Source organism: Lepidochelys kempii, unplaced genomic scaffold (genome assembly GCF_965140265.1).
Source record: "Lepidochelys kempii isolate rLepKem1 unplaced genomic scaffold, rLepKem1.hap2 scaffold_140, whole genome shotgun sequence".
NCBI lineage: Eukaryota > Metazoa > Chordata > Testudines > Cheloniidae > Lepidochelys > Lepidochelys kempii.
In genome coordinates this window covers 136,606-151,178 of record NW_027333604.1, presented here as the reverse complement: position 1 = coordinate 151,178, position 14,573 = coordinate 136,606, and the positions used below count along the sequence as shown (strand labels likewise).

Below are 14,573 nucleotides of genomic sequence, written 5' to 3'. Positions count from 1 at the left end.
TCAGGCCTTTCCACCTCCAAAACCTCCTAAAACAAACAAACAAACCAAACCACCAATCAACCAGTTAAGCAAAAATAAGACAAACAAACAAAAAACACAAAGAACAAATGCATCGATACCTCCATCTGAGTTTTTATCCCAAAATATAAGAAGAGGCAAAGATCTCACCAGGGACTCTGCTATGGCTACTGATTTTATAGGCAAGGGTCTCAGGTAGTATGGTGATCGGTAACAGTATATGATATATTCCAATCTTATTTACATTGGTGTAAACCTATAGAAACGCCTTTTTTTCCTGAGTCATGTTTGTCTCTATCTTTACTAGTGCAAATACCCAATTCCGCATAAACAGAGCGCACAGTATTTTCTCATGGAGGCAATAATGTCGTCAGATTTTATTTATAAAGAAATACAGAATGAAATTGCTACCGAAGGAGACATATGGACATTTTGTTCTTAGTGAATAACCTCCAACCAATCTGTTTACTCAGTGCACCTTTGATCTCTTTGTTTCTCATGCTGTAGATGATCGGATTCATCATTGGTGGCAACACAGAATAGAGAACAGCCACTATGAGATTCAGACCTGAGGTTGAGCTGGAGGTGGGTTTCAGGTAGGCAAAGGCAGCAGTACTAAAGAACAAGGATACCACGGTGAGGTGAGGGAGGCAGGTGGAGAAGGCTTTATGCTCACCCTTCTTAGAGGGGATTCTCAGGACTGCTTTGAAGATCTGAACATATGACACAATGATGAAAAGAAAGCAGCTTAAGCCTAAGAATGAACTAAAGATGAGAAACCCAACTTCAATGAGGTACAAGTCAGAGCAGGCGAGATTGAGGAGCTGGGGGATTTCACAGAAGAACTGATCCACCACGTTGCCTCCACAGAAGGAGATTTCAAAGGTGATCCCAGTGTGCAGTGCAGAGTAGAGAATTCCAGTGATCCAGGCACTGGCTGCCATTTGGACACAAGCTCTCCTGTTCATTATAGTCTCATAGTGCAGTGGTTTGCAGATGGCGACGTATCGATCGTATGCCATGATGGTGAGTAAGACAAAGTCGGTTTCAGCAAAGAAGATGAAGAAAAAGACTTGGGTGACACATCCAGAATAAGAAATCGATCTGGTGTTCGTGAGGGAACTGGCCATGGATTTGGGAATGGTGACAGAGATGGAGCTGAGGTCTAGGATGGACAGATTCATCAGGAAGAAGTACATGGGGGTGTGAAGGTGGTGGTCAAGGGCTATGGCTGTGATGATGAGAAGGTTTCCCAGCAGGGATATCAGGTAAAGCAGTAGAAACACCACAAAGTGTAAAATCTGCAGCTCCTGAATGTCAGAGAATCCCAGGAGAAGGAACTCGGTCACGGCAGTTTGGTTGGACATTTTCTTCCGCAGTACACTGTGCGATGTCTTGTGGAGGGAATGAGAAAGACAATGGTCAGGATTAGAGCGACAGAGGGAATGGCTCTGATTCCCCTTTCCCTAATATCTCATTCTATGAATGTCAAAGGTGCACAGAACTCATCACTTACAATGAGTAGGTGTTGTTAGTGTTCCTCGCCTCTGACAATCAAGGAGTCACGTTACCACACTAGTGTAAATTAGGTCAGCTCCTTTAAAGTCAATGGAGCTTCGTCACTTTATCTCATCTGAGGATTTGGCCCAAGGTGTGGCTTGATAAAATGCAATATGAAGGATGGAACAAAGCACACTCCAAACCCAACAATTCTCACAACTTGGGTATGAAACTGATCAACTAAAATTCTAACACAGCCTGATTCTCACTTTCCAGGGCAATATGATGTTGACTCACCCAGCATCATAAATAGCAGCTCATCTGTCATTTTTCCACCCCAAACTCTGTGCATAGAGGCTGGTTGGAAATTTTCAGCTGTGTTCTTTTTAATGGAGATTGGTTTTTAAGATAATTAACAACACATCTCAGAATCTGTCTGCTTTTCTCAAACATTTTGGGATTGTTTTGTTAAAAAAAAAATGAAAACTTAAAAAAACAAACTATATTGGTTTTGGAATAAAAAAAATCAGTTTTCAGCAGAAACTTTTCATTTGCCAAAAACTGGGGGGGGCGGAGCGGGGAATGGATTTAGGGTGTTCAGTGAAAAGTAAAAATTTTCCTGATGGGAGGAAAAATTCCAGTCAGCAGTAGGTATTTGATTAAACTGATGGGAAAGGTCTTAACCAGTTCATATTGTAATTCATATTTATCATCTTAATTCTTCCCTGTATGTTGATCCCCCAACACATTTAATTGAAATAGCAAACTTCCTGTGCTAACCTTTGTGTCTTTTTCCCAACGGAAGACACATTCAGTCATCCAGCACTAGGATTTTTTGGTCACTATCTATCTATATAGCAGAATCTAGAAGCTAAGGGCACAGGTATCTGAGAATCCTTTCAGCCTCATTCAGCGATTGAACTAGACTCAATTGCTCTCTGCAGACGAGCTGTGAGTAGCTGGCATTGAGCTGCACTGACATTAAAGGACTGATGCTGTGGGAAGGTGATTTATCCACGTCTATTTCCTGAGGGTTAGCAAGACTCACGCCCTGGAGCCCTGCAGAGCTCAGAAGCAGAGATTCAGAGGCAAGGGCACAGAAACAAAGGTGATAACGCCAAAAGGGCCATTCAGACCCTGTAGTCTGACCCCAGCATAACACAGGGAGTACAATCGCCACCGGGGTTCCCTGATTCCAGCCAAGCTTCTGTGTTATCTGTGGGCCACGATTAAAAGATAAAAAGAAAAGGAGTACTTGTGGCACCTTAGAGACTAACCAATTTATTTGAGCATAAGCTTTCGTGAGCTACAGCTCACTTCATCGGATCTGTAGCTCACGAAAGCTCATGCTCAAATAAATTGGTTAGTCTCTAAGGTGCCACAAGTACTCCTTTTCTTTTTGCAAATACAGACTAACACGGCTGTTACTATGAAACCTGTGATTAAAAGATAGCACCTAACCTGCTCAGATGCTATTGTAAATCCCCAAAGGTGCCTTTCTCCTTCTTTAGGTGCTTAAACCCTTTGTAATCCTGGGCCTGTGTCTATCTTGTTAACTTCCAAGGAAATCCTGGAAATATGGGTTCTAGTCCCATTTACCTCCTGTATGTCCTTTGGCAACATTGAGATAGACTGGCTTTAACTGGTGGTTCAACTCTGAGTCTAAAGGTGCTGGTGTGCATAACATATCAACTGTGGCTATCAGCTCTGCTGCTTATTCAATTTTGACCTTCCAGTAATTATCCCTTTGACACAGAAACAAACCCAGTTTCAAGAGAAAAAATGGTTTTGAAATTATGGTATTATTGAACAGTATTAGTGTTCCCTTCCCTTGTTTAAAGCTCCATTCCAAATTAGAGATGTTTGGAAATTTAGATTTTTTTTGTAGTAGTAGGAAAATGAGGTTTTTTGTAGGAAAACGAGTTTTTGAACTAAACAAAAATGTTCAGGGAAAGTATCTCCGATACTCAGATATTTGGTTTCATTTTTTTTGAAATCTGCAAATCCCAGTATTCTTTGGTTTGCAATGTGCAATTTCCAGTTTACAGTAGTTTTTACCTGAAAAGAAATTAGTTGTTGCTTGCTAAACCCTGCAAACATTTCTGATTTCTGTTGCAAAGTCATTGTCCCCCTTCTTTTTCTCTGACTGGATCTAGATGTCTGACTAGACTGAGAGTTAATTCCTTAAAGAGTTCAAATTCTAACTTATATTTCAGTTCTTACATTCTGCTGAAAAGAAATCTGACAGGCTCTAGGTGTTTGATAATAAAAGTCTTTAAAAGTTCCAATTACAATTCATATCTCTATTATTAAATTTGTCTGTATATTAATACCTTCACATGTAGAATTGAAAGCAAAAATGTAGTCTGTTGGTCTTTGTGGATTTTTTCCCAACGTGCGATGCTTTTGATCCTCCAGCAGCAGGATTCTTTGGTCACCTCTCTCTCATGCCCCCATCACTGTATTATCCAGCAGCAGTTTCCATGTCCCTTCGCTGGATTTCCTGAGTCTCTCTGCAGTTCCTAGTAGACAGGGATCCACTCCACAGAGGGGCGCTCCCTGCTCCCCTCCTTGGACAGGCTTGGCTGGGAGACGAAGGACTAAATGGGATCAGAGACTGAAAACTCCTCCCAGCTCTAGAGCTGATCCTGTCTTGTGCAGGGTTCAGATATTGCCACAGCCCAGGATGTCCCTACTCTGGGGCTAAACAGTTGAATCCTGTCTCCAAGGCTTTACGCCCAGCTCTGATCTCACCTCTGGAGCAAACCACCCTGACAACCTGCCCAACTCTAACCCCACAGAGGGAGAACAGTACCTGCCCTTTATCTCACTTGATGGCAGCATCCCTGGAAGGACCCTTGGCTAAAAACAAGGCAGGGCAGAGGCCCAAAGCATGTCCCAAGGTGTTTGTAGAATGAATCATAGAATGAATGAATCATAGAATCTCAGGGTTGGAAGGGATAAAACAGCGATTTCTAACAGAGACACATGATCCACAATAGCGAAGAGCCTTGTCGCACCAGAATCTCAGCTGGCCTGGAATAGCCTGTTCCTTCATTAACATCACGTAATCACTTCTGGGGGAGCAGAGACTTTTTTTTCCTCCTGCATTGTATGAGCAGGTCTTGGGATGCCTCTGCTAGAGGAACCCACAGCTCAGGCTGCCTTGTCTGACTGAAGTCAGTCACCAAGAGGTACCCAGAGGTGAAGACTAAAAACTAAGGGCCAGGTCATGGGCTTGTGTAAATTGTTACACTTCCATTGAGTTCATGGTAGTTTGGCCTATTTACGCCAACTGGGAATCTGGGCCTTGGATTTCCGTCGAGCGATGTCAATTTACATCAGCTGGGGATCTAGCCCATTACACAGTTATAAATCCATATTTTTTGCCTGCCAATGTGATCCGAAGCTGATTAAAAAGTTCTGAACCCGTCTGCACTTTCTTAGCTCTTTGCCCCATGGGTTTAATTACAAGTGTAACTTTTATTGGTGACGGAGAATGGTTCAGTCCCTCTAGGGATAGAACTTTGGAGGAATTCAGTGTTGCACAGTTTTCAAGTATCTCATCTTCAGCTTCTGTTGGGATGAATGGCCCAAATCTTTCTTTCTTTCTTTCTTTCTTTCTTTCTTTCTTTCTTTCTTTCTTTCTTTCTTTCTTTCTTTCTTTCTTTCTTTCTTTCTTTCTTAGCCATTACATTAATTTTTCTCTTACTACAGATAGCACTAAACTAAAAAGCTCAATGGGCTGCAGATGCAACGCTGCAAGACTTTTAAAAAATATTGAATTCACATTGGTTGCCCAGCAGGTGTAAATTGGCTGTAGCTCCTTTGGAGCCAATGGGCCCTGCTGCCTATTCTGCAGAGTGTTAATCGCCCACTTCATGTTAATTGCCCACTTCATTTTAAGTGGTCTCCTATAATATGTGTGATCCCCTTATGCATAACAATCTGTCCCACCTTATACTGATCATGGACACTATGGTTCTCTTCTCCAGACCAGAGGAAGAGCTCTGTGAAGCACAAAAGCTTGTCCCATCCACCAACAGAAGTTGGTCTAATAAAAAATGATACCTCACCTTCTTTGTCTCTCTCAAAATCTTGAAAAGTCTTGCAGGATGGGAAACCCATTTCCCACCCAGCTGCATTCTTCAGGTATTCTTCCCTGCTCTGTGCCTGGTTACCCTGTAGATCGAGATAACAATACAACTTAGCTGTAGATCTCAAAGTGATTTATCAAGCCGGGTCAGGATCATCATCCTCATTTTTCAGAGTGTACAGACTGGGGAAGTGACTGGCTAGAGGTCACACAGCAGCTCTGAGGAATATAACCTGGGTGTCATGAGTCCCAGTCCCTTTGGGTATGTCTACACGGGGATAAAAGCCCTGTGGCATGGCTTCGGCAGGCCTGGGTCATCTGACTCGGGGTTGCAGAGCTTGGACTGTGGGGCTAAAAATTGCTGTGTAGGGTCCTAGAGCTCGGGCTCCAGCCTGGGTCCGAATGTCTACACAGCAATATTTCAGCCCCAGAGCCCAAGCCCCATGAGCTCAAGTCGGTGGATCCAGGCCAGCCATGGGTTTATTAATCCCTGTGAAGGCATACCTGAGTAATGTCGCTCCCTCTGGTCACGTAGCAATTGTGACACTGACAGGCCAGCTCAGGTCAGAGCAATAGGCCGATTCACTTGTGTGTTGTTAGGGCTTCCCCTACCCTCCCTTGGTTCTTGTCATGCAGACAGAAAGCAGGTAGCCAGTGTCCAAACTGCCGGCAATGCATAACCCCAGCTCTTTACACCAACAGAGCTTCCTCTCCCTCCTCCTTTGTAGTGGGCTTAATTATACCTGTAGTGTACGCCCCGGTACCCTGAACCCTGGTACCACCCTTGCAATTGATGGTCATATTCCGTTTTGGAGGGTCTTGAGTCTGGGGGCTTCGGTACCACCTCTTTTGTACCCCATGGGAGGGGTAGGGAGTGAAATTATGCACCGGTCGGGGTTACCTTTTTCATTGTTTTTTTGTGTTCCTTATAGCTTCCCCCATCTCCCTGCCCCCAGCTTGACCTTGTCTTGGGAGAGGAGTCAGGCAGCCGTCAATTATACACTGTATATCAAACTCATGCCATATCCAGCAACACTGGAACCCTATTTCTTATCTTTTCTCTTTGTATTGAAAAACCCCCATCTGTAGGCAGAAGCAACACATGGTGGTGTCCCCCCACCCCTTGTTCACATATGTTGATAAGGGTATAAGACACAAACAATCCTATTTTAAAAACCTCAAAATTCAAGTGGGCAAACAAAACCCAAAATTCTATCTCAGGCAAATAAACAGGACTACATACTATATTACCATCACTAACGTATGACTATCAAAGAAATATTAAGTGTACTAATTCACTCAAGTGTTTAGTTCAAAGGAAATGGGAATGATATTGCCTTCACTTATCTGTAACCTGTTGAATGCTATCCCTTTACATTATGTATATCCCTCTACTTAATTAACCCTAGATCAAAAGTGTGAATTTACTTGATGTGTGAACTTCATGAAAACTAAGGAAGGATTGTTGTCTGCTGTTACATTGTAATTTACATCGCATGTATCCCGGTAATTACGTTTGCTCATCAAATGCGATTGGAGCCTTGGAAATGTAAATGAAGAACATGCTACCTTCAAAGCATGGGTCATTGTGTTGCTCAAATGGAAATCCACAGACCCAGTCTGCGTTTAGTCATCAGAGGAAAAACCCATGCTGTGATGGAAACACTTGCCAGATTGCTTTCCGGGGAATACAGCTGTGAGAATGGATCCAGGGAATGGTTCTGTCTCTCTGAGCTGTTTGGACATTTTCAGGGAACATTCCAGATGCAAGCAATGTGCCAGCAATGCCCCTCTGCCATGTACATTGGTCAAACTGGACAGTCTCTACGTAAAAGAATAAATGGACACAAATCAGATGTCAAGAATTATAACATTCATAAGCCAGTCGGAGAACACTTCAATCTCTCTGGTCATGCGATTACAGACATGAAAGTCGCTATATTACAACAAAAAAACTTCAAAAACAGACTCCAACGAGAGACTGCCAAATTGGAATTAATTTGCAAACTGGATACAATTAACTTAGGCTTGAATAGAGACTTAGAATGGATGGGTCATTACACAAAGTAAAACTATTTCCCCATGTTTGTTTATTTCTTACCCCCCACCCCCCCACACTGTTCTTTAGTTGTTCCTGTTAACTGCTTGAAATGGCCCACCTAGATTATCACTACAAAAAGTTTCCCCCCTTCTTGTTAACTGCTGGAAATGGCTCACCTTGATTATCACTACAAAAAGTTTCCCCCTCCTTCCCCCCACCCCGCTCTCCTGCTGGAAATAGCTCATCTTAATTGATCAGTCTCCTTACAGGTTTGGTTTTTTGGTTTTTTTTTTTTTTTCTCATGTTCTCTGTGTGTATATATATGTCCTCACTGTGTTTTCCACTAAATGCATCCAATGAAGTGAGCTGTAGCTCATGAAAGTTTATGCTCAAATAAATTGGTTAGTCTCTAAGGTGCCACCAGTACTCCTCTTCTTTTTGCGAATATAGACTAGCACGGCTGCTACTCTGAAACCTGAAAAGATGCAAGACGGAGATCCCCAAAGTTATCTTGCGTAACCCTGAGAGACTTATGGAAAACTAGCAGATACCACATCTCTGCTGTCACTTTGGACTGACAAACTTGGACTGTCCAAACCTGTTAATGTATTTTACCTGCTTTAAACTCTCAATAACTTTCATTTCTTTTCTTAGCTAATAAAACTTTAGTTAGTTTACTGGAGAAATTTGCTGCCAGCATTGCCTTTGATGTGAGATCAAGAGTATCCATTGACCTGGGATAAGTGACTGACCCATTGGGGTTGGGAGTAACCCAATATAATGTGATTCTTTGTTTTAATAACCTTTTATCACAAAGTCCAGTTTATCTGGTTGGTAAAAGGGGCTGGAGATCCTAGGGGACTGTCTGTGACTCCATAGTAATACTAATATAGTGATCCAGGAGTTCACATTTATTACTGGCTTGGTGAAATCTAATTACCAAATATACCACCAGTTTGGGGTGTCTGCCCTGTGTTCTGACCGTCTGACCTGTGATTGGCACTCATGGTTGTGAGCCGTTCCAGACAGCGTGACAGCAATGACTGAGGAAGAATGGTCCAGGTGGTCTGGACGCTAACATGGAACTTGAGAGACCCAGCTCAGCTACCTGCTTTGCCATGGGTTTCCTATGTGATCTTGGGCACGTCATTCTGTCCGGACAACAGTTCCCATCTATAACATGGATATAATAGTACTGCCCTGTCTTGTAGGGTTGCGGGGAGGATAAATATATTAAAGAGTTAGTGGTTAAAACAGAGGTGGTTGGAAACTTGTTTCCTCATGAATATTTTGTGGGTTTTTTTGTTAAAGAAAATCCCCAACATTTCTCAAGACTGAACTTTTTTGTCTGAAAACTGTCAAAAAACATTAAATTAAACTAAATTAAATTAAATTAAATGAAAAATACAATTTTCAGGCAAAACTATTTGTTTTTCCAGTTTTCATTTCTTTAAATGAAAAACAGAAAATGTTCAAGGAAAGTGAAGACTTTCTGTGAAAATTTTGTTTGGTGAAACCTGCAATTTATACATTGGAAAACATCATGATGGAATGCAGTCATGGCAGCCATATAGACACTTTAGATAGACAGAGCAGTGAATAATGGGACTTTTTTTCCTGATCATTGTCAAAGTCAGATTCAAGACTCAGAAGGTTTGTCAGACTACTCTGTTTATTAGCAAAGTGCTTTGCCAATGCACCCAGATATGTGTGCCTCTTGCAAAAGCTCAAGCTAACTTGTTTAAACAGATAAGCCAAAGCCAATTTAACATAAGAGACAAAAGGAAGCAGAAACTGACAAATATACATACCTATCTTATTTGCATACTAACATTTACCAATCTCCTACCTCAGTAGGAGCTCTAAGTTAATTAGTTTGAGGGCCCATTGTCTCACACTCTTTAATGTTTCTCTTCCTGACAACTATATTTCAACAAACCCTTCAAGCAGCATTTTTTTAATGAATTATAATTTCAATATAATTCATTCTACTTTCACATCATCTATAGAGTTGAATTATAACAGTTCCGTCCATTCGAAACTATCATGAGGCTGATGTCATTCTCAGATTAAATTCACCCATGGGTACCATTTAATTTGATGCCTGAATGGGACCTGAGTTCTTCTGAGCTGGCCTCTGGGCATAAGAAATAAGTTACATTTCATGTTCAGCACTGGATGAGTTGATTTTTCACCTGCTGTGAAGCACCAAGTATTGGCTATTGCCCAGAGCCACCAAGTATGTCAATGGCAAAACCAAAAACCAAGTCCCATGAAAGCTGGGTTCATAATACCTTGGAGGACCTGGGCATGGAACAAGTTCTGAACTCTATCTACTGCACTTGTTGAATCATATTAAAGAAGTTCTGTATTAAAATCACAAATGAGTTTGATTCCCCAGAGTTTAAATTCCAGGGTATTAGTAATTAAGAGGTCTCTTGGTTTTTGGTACTGTTTCTCTCCCTCTATATGTGAAACTTGCAAGCTGCTAATTGTGTTAGTACATTCTAAGACAGAGTCTGTTCTCAAAGCAATTCTTTGTAACAACTACTCACACAGAGAGAGACTTAAAACAATACTCTGTAACAACAGAAACAGCACCCAGAGACACCCCGCCCTTTTGTTGTATTCATCTTGCTTTGTTAACAGTTGTGATTAAAATGGATGTATGTGGATGGATGCTTGGTGTGGATAATAAATGAATGATTAGCAAGGTGCCAGCCTAAGAATCCAGTGTCCATCGGCTGAAGAAGGCGTCAAGTGGAAATAACCAGAGGGCCCCTGGAGGGCAGACTGGAATCCACCCAACAGCCTCAAGGATGGGAGAACCAAAGAACAAGATAACATCTAGCAGCACAGAGCCCTCAGGAATGTGCCATCTGCATTATGAAGCAATTCCCATAGACTGGCAAAGGAAGAAATTCCTATAAAAATAGACTCTAGAAAGTGAGAACTTTGGGGGTCTGATTCTGCAAACCAACTTCCAGGAGCATCAGATGAGTATCTGACAAGGCCCTGCTCCCTCCTCATGTCCAGGCCACCTGGCCAGTGGCTTGGCATGAGCAACTCTAAGGCTGATTTCAGAGTAACAGCCGTGTTAGTCCGTATTCGCAAAAAGAAAAGGAGTACTTGTGGCACCTTAGAGACTAACCAATTTATTTGAGCATGAGCTTTCGTGAGCTACAGCTCACTTCATCGGATGCATACCGTGGAAACTGCAGCAGATATTATATACACACAGAGATCATGAAACAATACCTCCTCCCACCCCACTGTCCTGCTGGTAATAGCTTATCTAAAGTGATCATCAAGTTGGGCCATTTCCAGCACAAATCCAGGTTTTCTCACCCTCCACCTCCCTACACACAAACTCACTCTCCTGCTGGTAATAGCCCATCCAAAGTGACAACTCTCTTCACAATGTGCATGATAATCAAGGTGGGCCATTTCCAGCACAAATCCAGGTTTTCTCACCCCCCCCCCACCCCCATACACACACAAACTCACTCTCCTGCTGGTAAGTGACCAGGTCACTTTGGATGAGCTATTACCAGCAGGAGAGTGAGTTTGTGTGTGTATGGGGGTGGGGGGGTGAGAAAACCTGGATTTGTGCTGGAAATGGCCCACCTTGATTATCATGCACATTGTAGGGAGAGTGGTCACTTTGGATGAGCTTTTACCAGCAGGAGAGTGAGTTTGTGTGTGTGGTTTTTGGAGGGGGGTGAGGGGGTGAGAAAACCTGGATTTGTGCAGGAAATGGCCCACCTTGATTATCATGCACATTGTGAAGAGAGTTGTCACTTTGGATGGGCTATTACCAGCAGGAGAGTGAGTTTGTGTGTAGGGGGGTGGAGGGTGAGAAAACCTGGATTTGTGCTGGAAATGGCCCAACTTGATGATCACTTTAGATAAGCTATTACCAGCAGGACAGTGGGGTGGGAGGAGGTATTGTTTCATATTCTCTGTGTGTATATAATATCTGCTGCAGTTTCCATGGTATGCATCCGATGAAGTGAGCTGTAGCTCACGAAAGCTCTTGCTCAAATAAATTGGTTAGTCTCTAAGGTGCCACAAGTACTCCTTTTCTTTCTAAGGCTGATAACTATGATAACAACCTTGCAGAACCTGTGTGTGTGTGTGTATGAATGAATGTGTGAATAAATATGAGACTGAATGGAATGTTATAGCTATAACTAACTGCTTACTATGATTCTTTCTGTATTCACAATAAATGTGGTATTTTGCCTTTTCCCCTTTAGTAAGATCCTGCTGGTTTTTATTTTATTGGTGTAACATACCAACTTCTTTAGACTCCCTTGAAAATAAAAACCCAAATATGGAATTTTTTGCACCATTCTGGAGTCCTTTCAGGATGCAGAATAAAAGTGACATTTGAAAATGGGGCTCAAAATAATTCTTGCAAATTTTGTTTTAAAATTAACAAGATAGCAAATACAAAGGTTGAAGGACTCCTGAAATGAGCTGCACTTGGCATGGGAGGAAATGATGCATTGGAGACATCACCTTTGAACGGACTCAAATCTCACTATCTGAGGAGCTGCAGGAAGACAGCAGCTTTTGATGTTTATCCCAGGCTCAGCGGTAAGTCCTTATTAATGTTCACTTCCAAACACACACATGCAGCAAAATCATATTTTCCCATAAATATGCAATCATATACCCGTACAAACACAAGCACAATAATCCACAGTCATAACACTCATGTATTCACACAATATTTTTCACTAATAAACACACAATATTGTGTGTTCACAACACAACAATAATGCAAACTTGCACGCCAGAAGAAGTACTGACAACACACACAAAAGTTATGCAATATTTTTTGTAATAAACACATGTTATTGTACATTCTCATGGACGCACACGAACAGAAAACTCACATGGACATTGATTTCAACTCAGGTATACACTCACAATAATGTACATTGACAACACCACACATGTGAGCAGTGTACTTGACTAGCAAACACACACTAAAAGCAATGTCTCAGTACATTGCACTTATCATGTAATCTCACAAAAAGAAACACATTGCAAAGTATGTTGTCATGAAGGCAATAATGTCATCAGATTATTCTATTTATAAAGAAACACAGAATGAACTCACGATCAGTGGAGAAATATAGACATTATATTCTTGCTGAATAACCTCCAACCTATCAGTTTACTCAATGCACCTTTCATTTCCTTGTTTCTCATGCTGTAGATGATCGGATTCATCATTGGGGGCAACACAGAATAGAGAACAGCCACCAAGAGATTCAGATCTGAGGTCGAGTTGGAGGTTGGTTTCAGGAAGGCAAAGGTGCCCGTGAAAAGGAATAAGGAGACCACAGTGAGGTGAGGGAGGCAGGTGGAGAGGGCTTTATGCTGGCCCTGCTTCAAAGGGATTTTCAGCACTGTTTAGTAGGTCTGAACATACGACACAATTATAAAAGCAAAGCAGATTAAACCTAAAACCACGTGAAAAGAAATAACAACAATTTCTCTGAGATACGAGTCAGAGCAGGCAAGGTGGAGGAGCTGGGGGATTTCACAGAAGAACTGGTCCACCACGTTGCCTCCACAGAAGGATATTGCAAACGAGTTCCTGGTGTGCACTGCAGAGTAGAGAATAACACTGATCCAGGCACTGGCTGCCATTTGGACGAAAGCTCTGCTGTTCATTACTGTCTCCAAGGGCAATGGTTGGCAGATGGCGATGTATCAATCATACAGCATGATGGTCAGTAAGGGAAAATTTGCTGAAGCAAAGAATAAGAAAAGAATGATTAGGGTATCTCATCCAGAATAAGAAATCGATTTTGTGTTCATGAGGGAATTGGCCATAGATTTGGGAATGGTGACAGAGAATCATAGAATCATAGAATATCAGGGTTGGAAGGGACCCCAGAAGGTCATCTAGTCCAACCCCCTGCTCGAAGCAGGACCAATTCCCAGTTAAATCATCCCAGCCAGGGCTTTGTCAAGCCTGATCTTAAAAACCTCTAAGGAAGGAGATTCCACCACCTCCCTAGGTAACGCATTCCAGTGTTTCACCACCCTCTTAGTGAAAAAGTTTTTCCTAAAATCCAATCTAAACCTCCCCCACTGCAACTTGAGACCATTACTCCTCGTTCTGTCATCTGCTACCATTGAGAACAGTCTAGAGCCATCCTCTTTGGAACCCTCTTTCAGGTAGTTGAAAGCAGCTATCAAATCCCCCCTCATTCTTCTCTTCTGCAGGCTAAACAATCCCAGCTCCCTCAGCCTCTCCTCATAAGTCAAGAGATGGAACCAAAGTCTAGAATGGACAGATTCATCAGGAAGAAGTACATGGGGTTGTGAAGGTGGCGGTCAAGGGCTCTGGCTGTGATGATGAGAAGATTCCCCAGCAGGGATATCAGGTAAAGCAGTAGAAACACCAGCTTTGTAAAATCTGCAGCTCCCGAACATCAGAGAATCCCTGGAGAAAGAATTCGATCATGGAGGTTTGGTTGGACATTTTCTTCCTCAGTACACTGTGTGATGTCTGTGGAGGGAATGAGAAGGTCAATGATCAGGACTAGAGTGACAGAGGGAATGGCCCTGTTTCTCCTTTCCCTAATATCTCATTCTAGGAATGTCAAAGGTACATAGAACTCATCACTTACAATGACTAGGTGTTCTTAGTGCTCCTCACCTCTGACAATCAATCAGTAATATTATCACACTTGTGTAACCTCCTTCATCACTTTACCCAGTCTGAGGATTTGGCACAAGGTGTGGCTTGATAAAATGCAGTATGAAGGATGGAACAAAGCACACTCCAAATCCAACAGTTCCTGCAAAGAAGGTCCCTCCATTGTGACCATCACCAAGCTTACCACTTGGGCATGAATCTAATAGAATAAAATGCCAAGACAGCCCCATGTC

The 14,573-nt window shown here is 42.2% G+C and overlaps 1 protein-coding gene and 1 pseudogene across 1 annotated transcript; both read right to left on the bottom strand.

Annotated features, from left to right (window-relative positions):
- Positions 1-425: 425 nt before the first annotated feature.
- On the bottom strand, positions 426-1,385 carry LOC140904496 (olfactory receptor 14A16-like). The gene has a single exon (XM_073326873.1). The coding sequence runs from the start codon at positions 1,383-1,385 to the stop codon at positions 426-428; it is 960 nt and encodes a 319-aa protein (XP_073182974.1).
- Positions 1,386-12,788: 11,403 nt separating this feature from the next.
- On the bottom strand, positions 12,789-14,163 carry LOC140904493 (olfactory receptor 14A16-like; annotated as a pseudogene).
- Between the last annotated feature and the right edge of the window lie 410 nt (positions 14,164-14,573).